The following is a 13,740-nucleotide window of genomic DNA, read 5'->3' on the forward strand; positions in this document are numbered from 1 at the left end:
CTATCTTGTCCTTCCCTCCCCACCCTCCCTTGCTATTTCTGTTTTTTTTCCCTTCCAACTTACTTTAGCACCATAACACATTTTAAACATTACAATCCCTCTTCAGATACTACACAAAATGTCCCATAAAAATAGTGCTTTTTTGCCAAAAAAGTTATATAATATATTATATATATAAATCAACTAAATCCGTGGCAAATGTGCAATGCAGACGCCTCCTCCATTTAAAGTGAGCATCAGCTCACTTTTTCTTTTTTTTTCCCCTTTCCTTTTTCTTCTCTCTCTCTCTTTCTCTCTCTCTCTCATCTTCCTCCCCTTCTCACTTCATCGATGATTTTAAAAGGTGCAAGTCGATTTGGAATCTTGTAATTAAGCACACACAAACAACGCGGATGGATGGGCTCCTCGGAATTTCTTCTCAGTTACTTTGTTTTTTCTTAAAAGGTGCAAAAGAAAGTTATAAAAATAAGAAAAAAATATCAAAAAAATAAAATAAACTAAAAAGTGGGGGTGGGAATGAGGAAAAATACATATATATCCCTCAATGTTTCTCCCCATCATTTTTTCACTTTATTGTCCAGAAAGACACGGAATGGACTCTTCTTCTTGAAAAAAAAGAATAAAGTTTGACGTCGTATCCTTTCTTTTGTCTTCTGCTGTTGGCACCCAGGATGTTGTGTTATGCCCAACAGGAGAAAAAAAAACAAAAAAAAATACCAAAAACAAAGTTCAAGTGCCAAACTGTCCCTTTGAAGCACAGGCTTGAAAACACTGGGTACATGGGGGAAGAAAACAGGTCTGGGAAATGAAGCGCCCCTCCCGCCCCCCCCAAAAAAACAAAGATAACCCGGAAGGATGATGCCACGGAGCCGGCGCCGCTGGCCGAGGGTGCCACGGTCCTGCCAGCTCTCCGCGGTGGCTCCCGGTGGGGAGATCCCAGGCCGGGCTGGCCGCTGGGCGGCGAGGGGGCAGCCCCCGGCGCTGCCGCCCGCCTGGGGGGCCGAGGGGCTCGGGGGCTAGACACAGCCAGTCCTCCCGCCCGCCCCCGGCGGACCGAAAACGGAGAAGCTGCTGGGCAGTTCATTTCTGGCGGCCCGGCGTGCCTGCGGATGCTCGCGCTGCTGGAGGCCTCTGACTGGGCAGGGCGATGAGGGGGCGATGCGCCTTGGCTTCCTCGGAGGCTTGCAGGCCCTCCGCTTGCCACCGGTACCGGCGGGCCCGCAGGATACTGGGCACCTCGCGCTGCAGGCGCTGTGAGCTCTTCTTCTGCCACACATCGTATTTGGAGTACTTGGCGTGCGACGGCTTTTGGAAGCTGTCCTGCAAGGGGAAGGGGAGAAGCAGCATGAGGGGGGGAATGGGTTCCCACCTGGCCCCTGAGGGACAACTCATTTCTCCTTTTTCTTCCCTAGCCTCGACCATTTCTAGTCTAGGCTGGAGGGGACCACCCCATGTGCGCTCTGTGCCAGGTGATCAGGCATGGTTGTTCCTTTTAGGGCTGAGGTTGGATGGGACCTCTGGAGATCATCTAGTCCAACCCTCCTGCTCAAGTGGCTTCCCAGCATCTCTGTCCCTCTGAGGTCTCCTCAGCCCAGCTTTGCTGTGGAAAAGCAGGTCTCAAAGACATGCGTCCTCCTCTCTCTCCACAGCCCGTTTATCTCCTCCTTCTTCCTCTTCTGGAGCAGCTCCACCCCCACTTACCTTGTTGATCGCCGGCAGCCCCACCAGGGAAGTGGCCGAGAGGTCTCGTTCCGACTTGACGGACTTGGCGCAGTAGGTCTCCAGGAGAGCCAGGTCGCAGCTCCGGAAGCAGCACTCCTCCACGATGCCCCGGTTGATCCTCCGGTTATTTCGCCCCACTGGCCGACCTGCAAAGGCAGAGGCATGGCCGTTAAGCCCCACGTCCAAAGGGACACCCAGCCTCCCCGAAGCACTGGCAGAAGACGCCTCCACAGGCAGTCTCAGCTAGCTGGGACACGGGAAGTGAGCAAGCCACGGTCGATTGGGCATGTGAACGCTACAGCAGTTACTGCAACAAGGTGGATCCCAACACCTGCCTAGCTTAGCAAGAAGCTATACAGTGTTGTGGTTGTCAAGCTTCTCTCACCTTGGCGCTTGGGCAGGTGAGACGGAGCAACGCACTAGGTTTTCACAGATGGGACGACTCCAAAGCTGCTGTGGAAAGAGCGGATCGCTCAGCAGCATGCTCCCACCCCTCCCAGACCAGGTCCTCATTCTCTCATGAAGACTCCCCTCTGGCAGACGAGAGAAGCCACTAGCGCAGCAGCACTCAGGTGACACTATTGCTCCAAGCGCTCTGAGGAAAGGCTCCCATTATGGTTATTTTCCTCCCTCTTGGAATAAAGGGGTCCTCAGGCTTGGAAGGGGAAAGGGAGCAGACAGTGGCCATGCCACCGCTGCCCCAGACTGTGCTGCCTGTGCTGCCACGGTCAGATGACACAGCCCGCCCGGGCAGACTCCTCAGCTCTTGCCCACATGTGGCCTCTGGCTTCGACAGCACCAGCAAACGGGGCTGCAATGGCTGGTGGGTGGCCGTGCGCCTCGCGCAACCATGAGGAAATAGCTCCCACTTAACTAATTACCGCGCTCCCGTCGGGAAACCCGCTTCCTGCCCCGCTTCGCCACCTCTCGCTTTCCTCCCTCTCGGCAGAGCTCCGCTGCTCCATCCGGCACCTCCTGCGGCCGCCCCAGTGGGGATTTGTCAATGGGGAGGTTGCACTGGAGGGTCTGGAGCAGCATCGCAAGGCAAAGCAAGCGCCAAGCTGAGCGCAAGGGGCCCTTGGGCGTAAACAGCCCGCTCGGCCGCCGGGCCTGGCGGGGACCAACAAGGGCCCCTTTGTGCACGGCCCGCAGCGCCGCCGCTGTCCCCGTGCCCCCGGGCCGGCCCTGCGCGTCCAGCTCTGCGCCGCCCCCCGGCTCTTTCCTAGTATTATTCGGAGGGCCGGCGGGTGCGCAGGAATGTGCCCCGTCAGCACAAGTGGCCGGCACAGAGCTGAATTCTTATCAGCTGTTGGGAAGGAGGAAACGGGAGCCCTTGTTTGTGGAGGAGAGGGAGGACACTGCTCCTCCTTCTCTTCCATGGTCCCCAGGCCCTTCCTCGCCCCCCAGCTCCTCCAGCCCAGAGCATCTTCACAATGACACAGGGCAGGGCCCACGGCTCTGTTTACAGCCGACGTCAGCTGCACATCTCCCTCCTGCTGCCCCGGTGTCCCTGGAGCCGAGCGCACCTGGGTCCGCATCCAAGCAGGGCACGGGAAGCAGCGGGAAATGCCATACGCGACCTGCTGCCACTCATCTTCCCTCTCACAAGCACCTCATAACTCGCCTTGGGAAACGGCGGCATCATGGATGGAAAAGGGGATGCACGTTGAATATAAGCTGAGGATGCTGGACAGCTACAGGAGTGTATGCAAAGCACAGCTGCTCCAGAGACACCTGCCATTCTGCTTTGTGCTCGGGGGAGCAGACGCCCAGACGGATGTCCCCACTGTCACTTGCTCACCCTCCTCAGCCTGCACTGCCTCTTTGCCCCTTGCCAAATGCCAGGGGTGAAACAGCACCCACGGGAGCTGCTGGTACCCTGCACCCACTTGGTGTTGATGCAAGCAGCTGCAGCTAAGCCCAGAGGATAGCCCAGAGACAGGCTTCCAGGAACACCCCAGGGGGACATCACCTTCAGCAAGTTCTCCTTTTAGAAGGACATAGCCCGGGAGCTCGGTGTTTAAATCACCTGGGTATCAGACAGACGCCAGTGAGCTCTCTCACGGCATGCATTTTTCCCGAGATCACCCTTGCAACAAGCCCTCTGCAGCTGTCGGCGCTCCCCTGCGCCCGTGGGACGAGGCTGTGGCAGCATTTGGCTTCCCCAGTGAATCGGTCTCTTAAAGGCCGGTTGCTCATCAGGCAGCAGCTCTCATGCAGCCATTGGGTTGAACAGGACAAAGCTGGGCTCAGTTTTAAGACACAGACCCACAAGAAGGCAAGCCTCTAGCTTCCCAGCAGGGCACAGGTGGGCACAGGCAAGCGTCTCAGTGTTGAAACATGTCCCCATGATCCAGCAGACAACAATATACTTGTCCTGTAGATCTTACCATGAGACTGCAGGGGCAGGATGCTGAGATCCAGGGTGCTGGTGGCTAAAAGGTTTTAAAAACTAAGGCTAAGACCAACTTGGACCAACCAACAAAGGGAAAAAAAAAGGTAAAAATTATGACTAAGACCAACTTGGACCAACCCATAAAGGGATAAAAAAAGAAAAGAGTGCGGGATGTCTGCACCCTTCACCTAGCAGAGCTTGCACCCAAACATTTCCTCAGCCTTGTACAGCTGGATACCCTTAAAACAGGGTTTTGGCTTAAAAGAGGTCTTTGGGATGGCTTTCCTTCAGCCTGAGGGCACCTGCACTCCAGAGAGATGGAAAAAGGGGAGGGGGACCAGACAGAAGGGGGAAAAAAAAAAAAGACAAATCCCCTTGCAAACACCAGCTCGGCTGCTTGGCACGAAGCTCCTGGTCGGCCAGCAGAAGTGTTTTTATTCTGGCCTGGAAAGCAGGGTTATTCGAGGTGAAAAGAGGTCAGTCTGTCCATAAGACAAAAACCCCGCTCCCTTGCATCCCCCCGCCGAGACCAGACGGGGAGGAGGGGAGGGAAGCAAAAGGCAGAGGGCAGTCGCTCCTCTATATATAGGTGAGAGGAAGAGGTGCGAGAGCCAGGCAGGAGGAAGAGTGCTGTGGTGCAAGCCCTTGGCACTCGCGCAAACCCTCGCAGCGCGGTTCCCTCAGGGGAGTTAGAAGCTCCCAGCGCCTTCCCAAAACAGCAGCCTGCTTTCAACGAGTGCTGGGTTCGGGAAGCAGCCCCGCGGCAGCACTGCCATGCTCCCGGCACACCAGACTGTGCATGGCGCCAGCTGCTGACAGAGTATCCCCATCCAAAATTGGTACCCAGGGTCTTCCCCAGCTGGGTAGCAAACCCTTCCCTCTATGGGCAGGTAGGAGGGAGAACAGCTCCAGAGAGCAGCATTCCTGAAAAAGCAGCTTGCCTCATTCCTCGAAAGCAGCTTTCTGAGCGGCTTAATCTTCACAAGGTCGCCAAACGCACAGCAGCTCGCGCCTGCGCCCTCCCACCTGGCCTCCTGCCCGTGGCCACCTGCACTCACTCGCCAGCAGGGCGCTGCAGAAGGGCAGGCACAGCCCTCAGAGACAAAACACCGGCGCAGGGCAAGGCAGCCCCGGCCCCAAGCCCGTCGAGCTGCCCCTGCCCATTGCAATGCGGCCACAAAACCCAAAATGCCCCCACGGTAGGCAGTGTCTCATCCACTGCCCTGAGGACGCCATGCTCACCAGGCAACAGCCACTTCATTTTTTCAAGCAGAATTTATGCCGTGGAAGACACTTCCAAGGTATTTCCAACGGCATTGCTGCTCCACAGCTGCTGGCAACAGGTTTGCACCCAGGTAGCAGGTGGAGGATTTGGAGAGGCACTGAGGAGCTGCAGACACGACCAAACCTGCCCAGAGCGGGGCAGCAGAGCTCCCTGTCCAGGTGCTCCTGAAGCTGCTCCAAGGGGCGCTTCCCAGGAGCAGCAGCTGGGATGAGCAGGGAGATGTGGATACAACACCAATGTGGTGCCAGCTGGGAGCTTTTCAGACAAGCTGTGCCAGAGGTTCAGCACTGAGAGGGCTAGATAAATCACTGCGGAGTACCCGCCTGCACCACGGGTCAGCCCAAAACACAGCATCACTTCCCCCAGAACACAGCAGCGCTTCCCAACAACACTTGACTTTTCTGAGCACAGGGGCTGACCTCCCCACCGCACTCCCTCGAACACCCCCAGCCAGTGCCGAGCAGCTCCATGTCACCCCACACCTCCAGCTTCTCTCTTCAGCGGCACCTGCACGCAGACACAGATGCAGACGGCAGCAAGGGAGGAGATACAGTCCCTGCTGTGCCAAAGCGACCGCGCTGAGAACAGGATGCTCAGTGCACCCATGTGGGGGCAGGCCCTGGTGCTGGCTACTCACTGAAGTAGAAGCCCCGGTCCCCGCAGACGAACTGCAGCGTGTCAACAAGCTCGCCGCCACAGAGGGTCTCAGCTGTGCCATAGGCGGCGGCAGCATCCAGTGCAGAGGCCAGGAAGGCCAGCAGCAGCAGCAGCAGCCTCCTCGCGGCGCACATCCTCGGCACCTGTGGGGTAAAGCCAGAGGGTCAGACATGGGGACGGGCCCCCACCTCGCCCCTCCTCTCCCCTCGCATCTCCTCACCCTGCATTTTCCCCCCATGGATGGCTTCAGATGCTGCGGACGAGGGTTTGGCAGGCAAGGCTCAGCCTACAAGCCAGCCTTGGGCCAGACACGGTTGACACCAAGGCTATTTTCCATTGGGAAATCCCACGTTAGCCCTGCTGTGAAAGATTTCTTTCCCCCGGTTCTTTAAGCACCATCTTTTCTTTCCCTTTTAATGGGAAATCATTTAAATGATGATCGGGATGTGTGTTTTAGTCTTTTGCTTTGTTTTGCTTTCTAAGTGGGTCCGATGAAAAGCTCTGAAGCGTGTTTCCCCAGCGCAGGGAGATGCGACCTCGTGGCCCACACAGGCACCGCTGCTTTTGAGGAACACTCGGCTCAGCCCAGCCGTGGTGGCCACTGCAGGAGACCTGCCCAGCCCAAGTACCACCATCTAGGGCCCAGCCTTCCCAAGAGGGCCAAGACTTCGCTCAGGAAACCCACCCCAAGGAAGGACATGGGTATACTGGCCAATGCAGAGGATTAAACTGGAATCAAGGTGCGATGGGCACACAGGCAGAGGTAAACCTGCTGACAGTTCAAGGCCCTACAACGCCTCCCTGATGAGCACCACATCTCCCTGCCCCAGGCCAAGGTAAAGCCACAAAATCAGCTCAGGTTCCCCAGGAGCAGGGGCAATAAAGCTACTTTGGTGCCTGCTCTTTGGTAGCGGCATGAAGATGCTGCGCTCAGTAGCTCTACCCCAGGCTCCAGGTGGCACACAGGCACTTCTGCAGCAGCATCAGTGCCTCCCCCACCTTCTTCTATGTTTCTAGCACAGCTCCAGGCTGCCGGCGTCCCCAGGGCACAGGCAACGCTGCAGCCTCCGGGGAGGACACACAGCAGGAGAGCCGGGTTGCGTCAGTGGGGCAATACCTGACGCTGGGGAAGACCAGATCCCTGCCCATTCGGTGGAAAAAAGGCAACTTCTGTCCTAGGAAAACGGCAAGAAACACCTGGGAACCCTTTCCCCATCCAGGCATGCATGCAGCCGCATCCTCTTCCCGGGGCACGCCTGGGTGCCATGAGGACAGCGGTAGCGCCAGCCTTGTGCTCGGCCACCATCACCCCATCTCCTTTCACCGCTGTCCCTCTCCTGCCTCCCTCCGGAGAGCGATGCACGCGCATCCGTCACACAGCATGTCTGGGCATGCACACACCGGGATGCTCGTCCGCGCCCGAGTCAGCACGTGTGGCCGGACTTGCAGCGCGCCCTGCCCGGCGCCACATGCAGCAGCCCTGGCCGGACACCCGCTGACTGCCTCCAGAGGACACTGCGCCCCTAACACCCAGCCCTAGGAGCGGCGGGGACAGGGATGCCCGGCGCCAGACGCCCACAGAGGCTTTATCTTTGCTACGGAGGGATGAGGCCCTGCAGGTGCTCAAGCAGGTGATGCAGGATGGACGTCAGGTGCAGGGAAGAGGCATTCGAGGCTGCTGCAGGGGGGGTTGACAAGTCGCTGCACCATCAGCTGGAACAGCGATTTCTGTCCAGCTGCTGAGGAGCCAGAGGCCAAGAGGCCACTGTGTGCTACAAGGCCCTGCTGCCAAATCTCCAAGGACTGCTCAGGCGTCCTTCGCATCCATGCGTGCACCAAGCCAACCAAACCACTGTGCCTCTCTTGGGCAACATCTCCCAAAAAACGGATACTCAACCTCCTGTCTGACCTAATTCCTCCTTCAGTCTGGCCTTCATTACAATTTAATATGAACAGCGCAACGTAGGAGGGAGTTGACAGATGGCCCAGTCTGCAAATTTTGGATTTTTGAATAGCCCAGGCCAACTCTTGCTCTTTATGGGGTAGTGCAGAGCTTCAACAGCAGCAAGGCAAGAAGTTGTCAGTCTCCACCAAGTAGGAGGGAAAAGACAAGCAAAACTGTCAGTGCCTCAGCCCAGCCCGAGTGGCTGAAGCTTCAGCACTTCAGCGGCCACCTGCGAGCCACCTCTGACCATGCCAGGCACAAGTTTACCCCAGCACGTGGGTACCACAAGATGCTCGCAGGTGTTGGGCAGCCTACCAAGAAAACCCCAAAGATGCCAGGATTCTGGGCATGTGCTCACCTCTCATGTGCCATCGGTCCACACCTTGGACAGAGGTAGCAGGGCTCCAGCAGCGCCACACCTCCATCAGAGTGTCACAGGGCTTGTGACCACTGAGCTGCCAGGCAACTAAGGTTGACCCAGAACCAGGGGATTCGGGACTGTTTATTTTGGGTTTTTGTTTTTTTCTGTTTGGCTTTAATAGCGAGGCTTCAAGAAAGAAATAAAAATCTCCCAGTTGCTGGCACCTGGCTCGCGTGACATTTATAGGGCTGAGGTTGGCAATACTGCTTCTATTTTCAGCACTCTGCTTTTTTGTCTTCCCCATTCGTCCCCCGCACACTGCTCAGCCCTGCCCTGGGATCGCCTTTCCCACCGGGAAGCAAGGCGCCCTCGCGCCACCAACTCTGCAGCATGGGCTACTGGAGCTGTGGAAAAATCAAGCTCCAAAAGGTGAATGGGGTATTCAGTACCATTTATTCGACCCGCTGGGGAGTGAGAGCGTATTGCACAAATTTTGGTATGCAGCCCAGAAACGTTTGATTTATGGCAGAAAAAAAAGGAAATGCAATCTTGCTTAACTCTTCTAAAGACAGCTGGCAAGAGCCAGGGAAGGGATTTAAGTCTGTTTTAGTAGCCTCACTTAACTCCTTTCTTTATTGTTCCTCTCCCCTCTCCACATCCACGTCCAAAACCTGGAGTGTATCAGGAAAAGTTAACAGCAAGTTAAGCTGTTAAATCAGAAATTGTGGTGACTGGAGTTTACTGGCAAGTGATATTCCCACAACACGCTGAACTTACTTTATGCCTTGGCAAAGCAGATTTAACCCTTGCGGAGCCAGGTTGCAGTCACCAGGCACGGTTCTCCCCGCCTTTCCGAGTCAGTGTCCGCGTGCCCGGCGACGGAGGCATCGCTCTGCCTCGTTAGATGCAGAAGCAGCACAGGCAAACCTAGCACAGACCAGCGAGGTCAGGCCCAGGACACGAGCAAGGAGAGGGTGGGCCGCTCACGCCGCTAGCTAGTATGCAGCGCTGGAAACGCACCAGCCGCTCAGTCCCTCTAAAAATAAGACCTCACCTGCTGCGTTTGCTTTATTTAAGCAAGGAAAGAAAGGCAGAAAACTCTCTTTTTAGAGCTCCACTGCTGCAGCAGGGCTTCATTCAAAGCCTGCTGGAATCACAGGGCACCCACACCTCGGGGCAGCCTGCTCCCGCCGGCTGGGCTGCGGAAAGGATCACCTGCCAGGAAAAAAGCAGCGGGACACACACACATTTTGGCTCTCCAGTTTCATTCAGAGGTGGGAGGGGACCTGCGGTGTCAAATCTTTTATCCCTTAATGAATTTTCACAGGAGCAGGGATAGCCCCTTTGAAAGGCTGGGGGAGCTTGTGTGGGTGTCGACAGCGCCGAGCAAGATTTACAGCACTGACCCATTCACCCCCACCAAAATTGTCAAGTTGGGTCCAAAACAGTTCAGTGAAGCTCAAACCAGAAGTGTCAGTCAGTTTTATTTCTCCAGATGTCCTTAGCACAAAGTCACCCTTACAAAACCGACGACCCAGACTCCTCAACTCTGCTCTAAATCAAGCCAAGAGGAGGAGGGAAGAAAAACCACCAGCCCAACACACTGAGCGCTGCTTGATATAAGAAGAAAACCACGCGCACACACACACACCCGTGCAACCTGACAACAAATAAAAACAAAGAAAAGCAGGCCCTGGCCTCCCAGGCACATCCTGGCATTTGGGAAGAAAACTACGGACTTTGTCTAGGAAGTCGCAACACAAGGACTCAGCGCCGCGGTTCTCCCGAGGTGCCTGCTTAAAACCACCCACGCAACCCTGATTTTCACACTCGATTGCTCCACGCTGCCTGCGCGAGCCCCTAGCGTATCAGAAACCCTGCTAACATACCACTGGCTCAAGGCAAGGCAGCCACATCTGCTGGTACAGTTACGCTAAATCCGAGTTTCCTCATGCACCCCAATTCCCTCCTGCTCAGGCAAGGGCTAAAACCTTTCCAAGTTGCGCTCTTAAAACAATTACTGCAGGGAACAGCAGTAGGGAAGGAAGGGGAAAAAACAGGGAATCGCACAAAGTCGAAGGCTCCACGCCAACCATTAACTCTCGCTTCGTGTTGGCCTCACCTTCCTTGTTTTCCCTCCCCGAATTCCCGATCCCCGCGCGGCTCCGCGCCCCGTCCCTCGCACCCCGCGCGGAGCCGCCGCTGCGCGGGGCAGTGCGCGGGGCTCCGCGGCCGCTCCGCGCGGTCACCGCGGGCCCAGCCCGGCTCTCGGGGTCCCTCTAGCGCCGTGCGCGGGACGGGCGGCGGCGGCGGGGCAGCCCGCCCGCATCGCCCCGCGGCCCCCGGCGCTGCCGCGCGGCGCTGCGCGGCTCTGCGCGGCGCTTACCTTGGCGCTGCCGCCGCTGCCCTCGGCTGGGTGCGGCGGGCCGGGCGGGGAGGCGGGCTGCCGGCAGCGCTCGTCCGTGCGCGCCGCGGCGCTGGGCATGCTGCTCTCCTGCCCTGCCGGCGGGCTCGGCACGGCGCGGCGCGGCTCGGTTCGGTTCGGCGCTTCCCCCGCTCCGGCTCCACTCTCCTCGCCCGGCCGGGCTGCGCTGTCAAGTCCCTGCTTGGTTTTGTCTCGAGGATGTTATTTGGTTACGGTCAGGTATTCTGCTGCGCCGCAGACCGAGCGAGCGGAGCAAGCGCTTTCTCTCTTTCCTTTTTTGTTTGTTTGGGTTTTTTTTCCCTTTTTTTTTTTATCCTTTTTTTTTTCCTTTCTCTCCTCCTGCTGTGGCTGCCCCTTGGGTGGCTCTCACTGTGGTGTATGTGGACTGCGTCCCTGTCCGGGGCTGGAGGGGCTGGCTCCCTTAGGCGCACGCTGCTCCCGGCTGGCTGCCCCACGAGCGAGGAGACAGGCAGGGCGCTCCGGCTGCCCCCTTTTTATACCCCCACAATGGGCATGCTCTTCCCCGGCGAGCACCAGCCCGGCCACGCAGCCAATAATGTTGCAGCGCGATCTAACCCCCTCTCTCTTCCCTCCCTCCCTCATTCCCTCCCTCCTTCCTTCTCCCTCGTAACCCTCCGGAGTCCAGCTCGGGGAGGGAAGAGGTGGGGGGAAAAAAGTTTCCTCCGCGCGCTTTCCTCGCCGGCCGCGCTCCGGAGGGGGCTTTGCCCGCCCGGGGGCCCGCGCTGCCGCCCGCCCGGCCGCCCCTGCGGCTCCCTGCGCGCAGGTGGCTGCGCGCCCCTTCGGAGCCCCCAAACCCTGCCGGGGTCCCGGAGCGACCGCCGCGGAGCCCAGGGGCTTTTCCCCCGCGGAAATAACATGACATAACATAACATAACATAACATAACATAACATAACATAACATAACATAACATAACATAAGCGCGCTGCTGCACTAAGCCCCGCGGAGCGGCCGGGGCTACGCCGTGCGCTGCCCGCCCCCAGCCCTGCCCCCGCGGGCAGCCCCGCTCGTCGCTGCGCGGGCGCGGAGCGGCGGGGCTGCCCCTTGCCCGGCCGCGCAGCGCGGTTCGCCCTGCGGGCAACGCGCCGGAACCCTGGCTGCGATGTGCCTCAAATAAGTTTGTTTATTTATTTATTTATTTATTTCCCACTTCAGAAAAAATAGATACTTTTATTCTAAGTATGGGGGACTTGGGAACTCTCCGAGCAGTCGGGAATTGCCTAGACATGCCCAAGCAAATGTGAGGAAAGAGCAGGACCGGTCCTCCCCAAGAAGGCTGTGGACATCCTTCCGTCCTCAGCATCCTTCTGCCCTCTGGCTTGTTCCTCGGGCTCTGCTGCTCTGTGCATCGCTGTGTCTCACCTCTACCACCCGCCCTAGTGCCAGGGCAGTGGTGTCCGCACATCTGGAAGAGCGCCGTGGTGCTGAGAAAGCTCCTCTGCGCACACCGGCTTTTCAAACATAGGCACCTAACCTCGGCGCCTACATCTGCACTTAAGCACTTACATAGGTGGCCTGGCTGTCAAGGAGGCTGAGCGCTTGGGAAGTCCTGCCCGTGTGTATTGGGGTTTCTCTACAGCGAGGTATGTCGATCCTTCGGATTTGGGAGTTTCCACCTAGACACCCAGGAGCTAGAAAATCCTGCTCGTGGGTCCTCCCTCTCTGCCCAGTGCAAACCGTCCTGCAGGACTTGTCTCCTTACCGAAGTTCAGCCACCTCTCTCCTCCTCCAGCAAGAGCTCATCAAAGGAAAGGCAACCTAGGCAAGGGGGTGAAGCAGGGCTGTAAGCTACTGTTAATAGCTGAAGGAGTGGAGCTCCCTTCCCCCAGCTCACCACAAGGACCTCCTGAGAGTAGACAAAAGAAAGCTTGGAGGGTTAATCTCCCTGAGAAAAACAAGTGATTTTCCAGTAAACAACTGCAATAGCAAACAATGGGGGTGAAAAATAGCCATCATAAAAAAGTCTGCGCCGAGGAAGAGGCGACCCAATAAGAGAGGTGTCCCTCTGGGCTGGGGGGGAAACACGCCAGCCTTTTGGTGAAGCTGCAGCAGCGGCAGCAGCAAAATAAACCCCACAAGTTGCCACTGGATCTATTTGTGTTTGTGCCTTTTGATCTTTTAATTGCTTCTTAGTTATCCTTCAGTGCAAATAAATAGTGCATTGTGTCAAGAAAGAGGAGGGGGACGGGGGCGGGAGGAAAGAGACACAAAAGAAAGAGCTGTCGACCAGAGGAGGGAAGGAACAGGTTCTTTGCCCCCACCTTTAGAGAATGAATATATCTGTATCTGAGGGGGGAAACGGGGATGGGATTAGAAATCAAAGCGAAATTGGAGAGAGGCGCATTAAGCCTCGGGCATCCTTATAGTAGGAAGGAAAGCGGGAGGTGGAAGGAGCCCCTGGGAGTTTATTCCGTGAGTTATGAGAGAATCCACGAGTGCAATATCGTTAAAGGTCAGCCCGAACCTCATTTAAACTAGGGATGTGTGACCTCCGCCCTTCATTTAATACAGTTAAGGAGCATTGCTCTGCTGATAGCTGAAACAATAGCTGCCTCCACCCCAAACTCCAGCCTGGAATTAAGGCCTGTGAAGGAGGAACAGTAGGAGAACCAGAAAAGCCAAGGGCATGGCTGGACCTGAGGAAAGTTGGGAAGGGGAAGGAGGAAGAGAGGACCAAGAGCCTTTGGAGTCGAGCACTGCCCTGGTTTGGAGAAACACAGTGTCCCTGCAAAACCCTTGGAAGCGTTTTGGTTTAGGAGTGAGCAGGGCTGCACCAAGGAAACGCCTGGATCTATGGGAAACACAGTCAAAGTAACCCACTGCATCTTGCAGTTGACTGACTTCTTGGAGGGCACAGGAGCAAATGCATGATCCTAGATACCCATTAAATGCGCAAGAAACAAAGACAGCATTGACAGAGCAAAGTCAGC

General features: G+C 56.8%; 1 protein-coding gene across 1 annotated transcript; it reads right to left on the reverse strand.

Moving 5' to 3' along the window:
- Positions 1–718: 718 nt before the first annotated feature.
- Positions 719–11,294, reverse strand: IGF2 (insulin like growth factor 2). Its single transcript, XM_088525795.1, has 4 exons — positions 10,752–11,294; positions 6,040–6,202; positions 1,702–1,868; positions 719–1,320 (listed from the first exon to the last, which is right to left on the reverse strand). Exons 1-4 carry the CDS (start codon positions 10,848–10,850, stop codon positions 1,081–1,083), a joined length of 669 nt encoding a protein of 222 aa, XP_088381921.1. The 5' UTR covers positions 10,851–11,294; the 3' UTR covers positions 719–1,080.
- Between the last annotated feature and the right edge of the window lie 2,446 nt (positions 11,295–13,740).

This window comes from Tinamus guttatus, unplaced genomic scaffold (assembly GCF_059628265.1).
Source record: "Tinamus guttatus ecotype Peru unplaced genomic scaffold, ASM5962826v1 Tinamus_guttatus_pri_ptg000240l, whole genome shotgun sequence".
Taxonomy (NCBI): domain Eukaryota; kingdom Metazoa; phylum Chordata; class Aves; order Tinamiformes; family Tinamidae; genus Tinamus; species Tinamus guttatus.

Bases quoted from the DNA above. Each gene is read 5' to 3' on its own strand.
- IGF2 (XM_088525795.1), bottom strand. From the start codon at position 10,850: ATGCCCAGCGCCGCGGCGCGCACGGACGAGCGCTGCCGGCAGCCCGCC. The intron at 6,203-10,751 runs GTAAGCGCCGCG...TTTACCCCACAG, and splicing joins GCAGCGGCGGCAGCGCCAAG to GTGCCGAGGATGTGCGCCGC. The intron at 1,321-1,701 runs GTAAGTGGGGGT...TTCCCCTTGCAG, and splicing joins GGCTGCCGGCGATCAACAAG to GACAGCTTCCAAAAGCCGTC.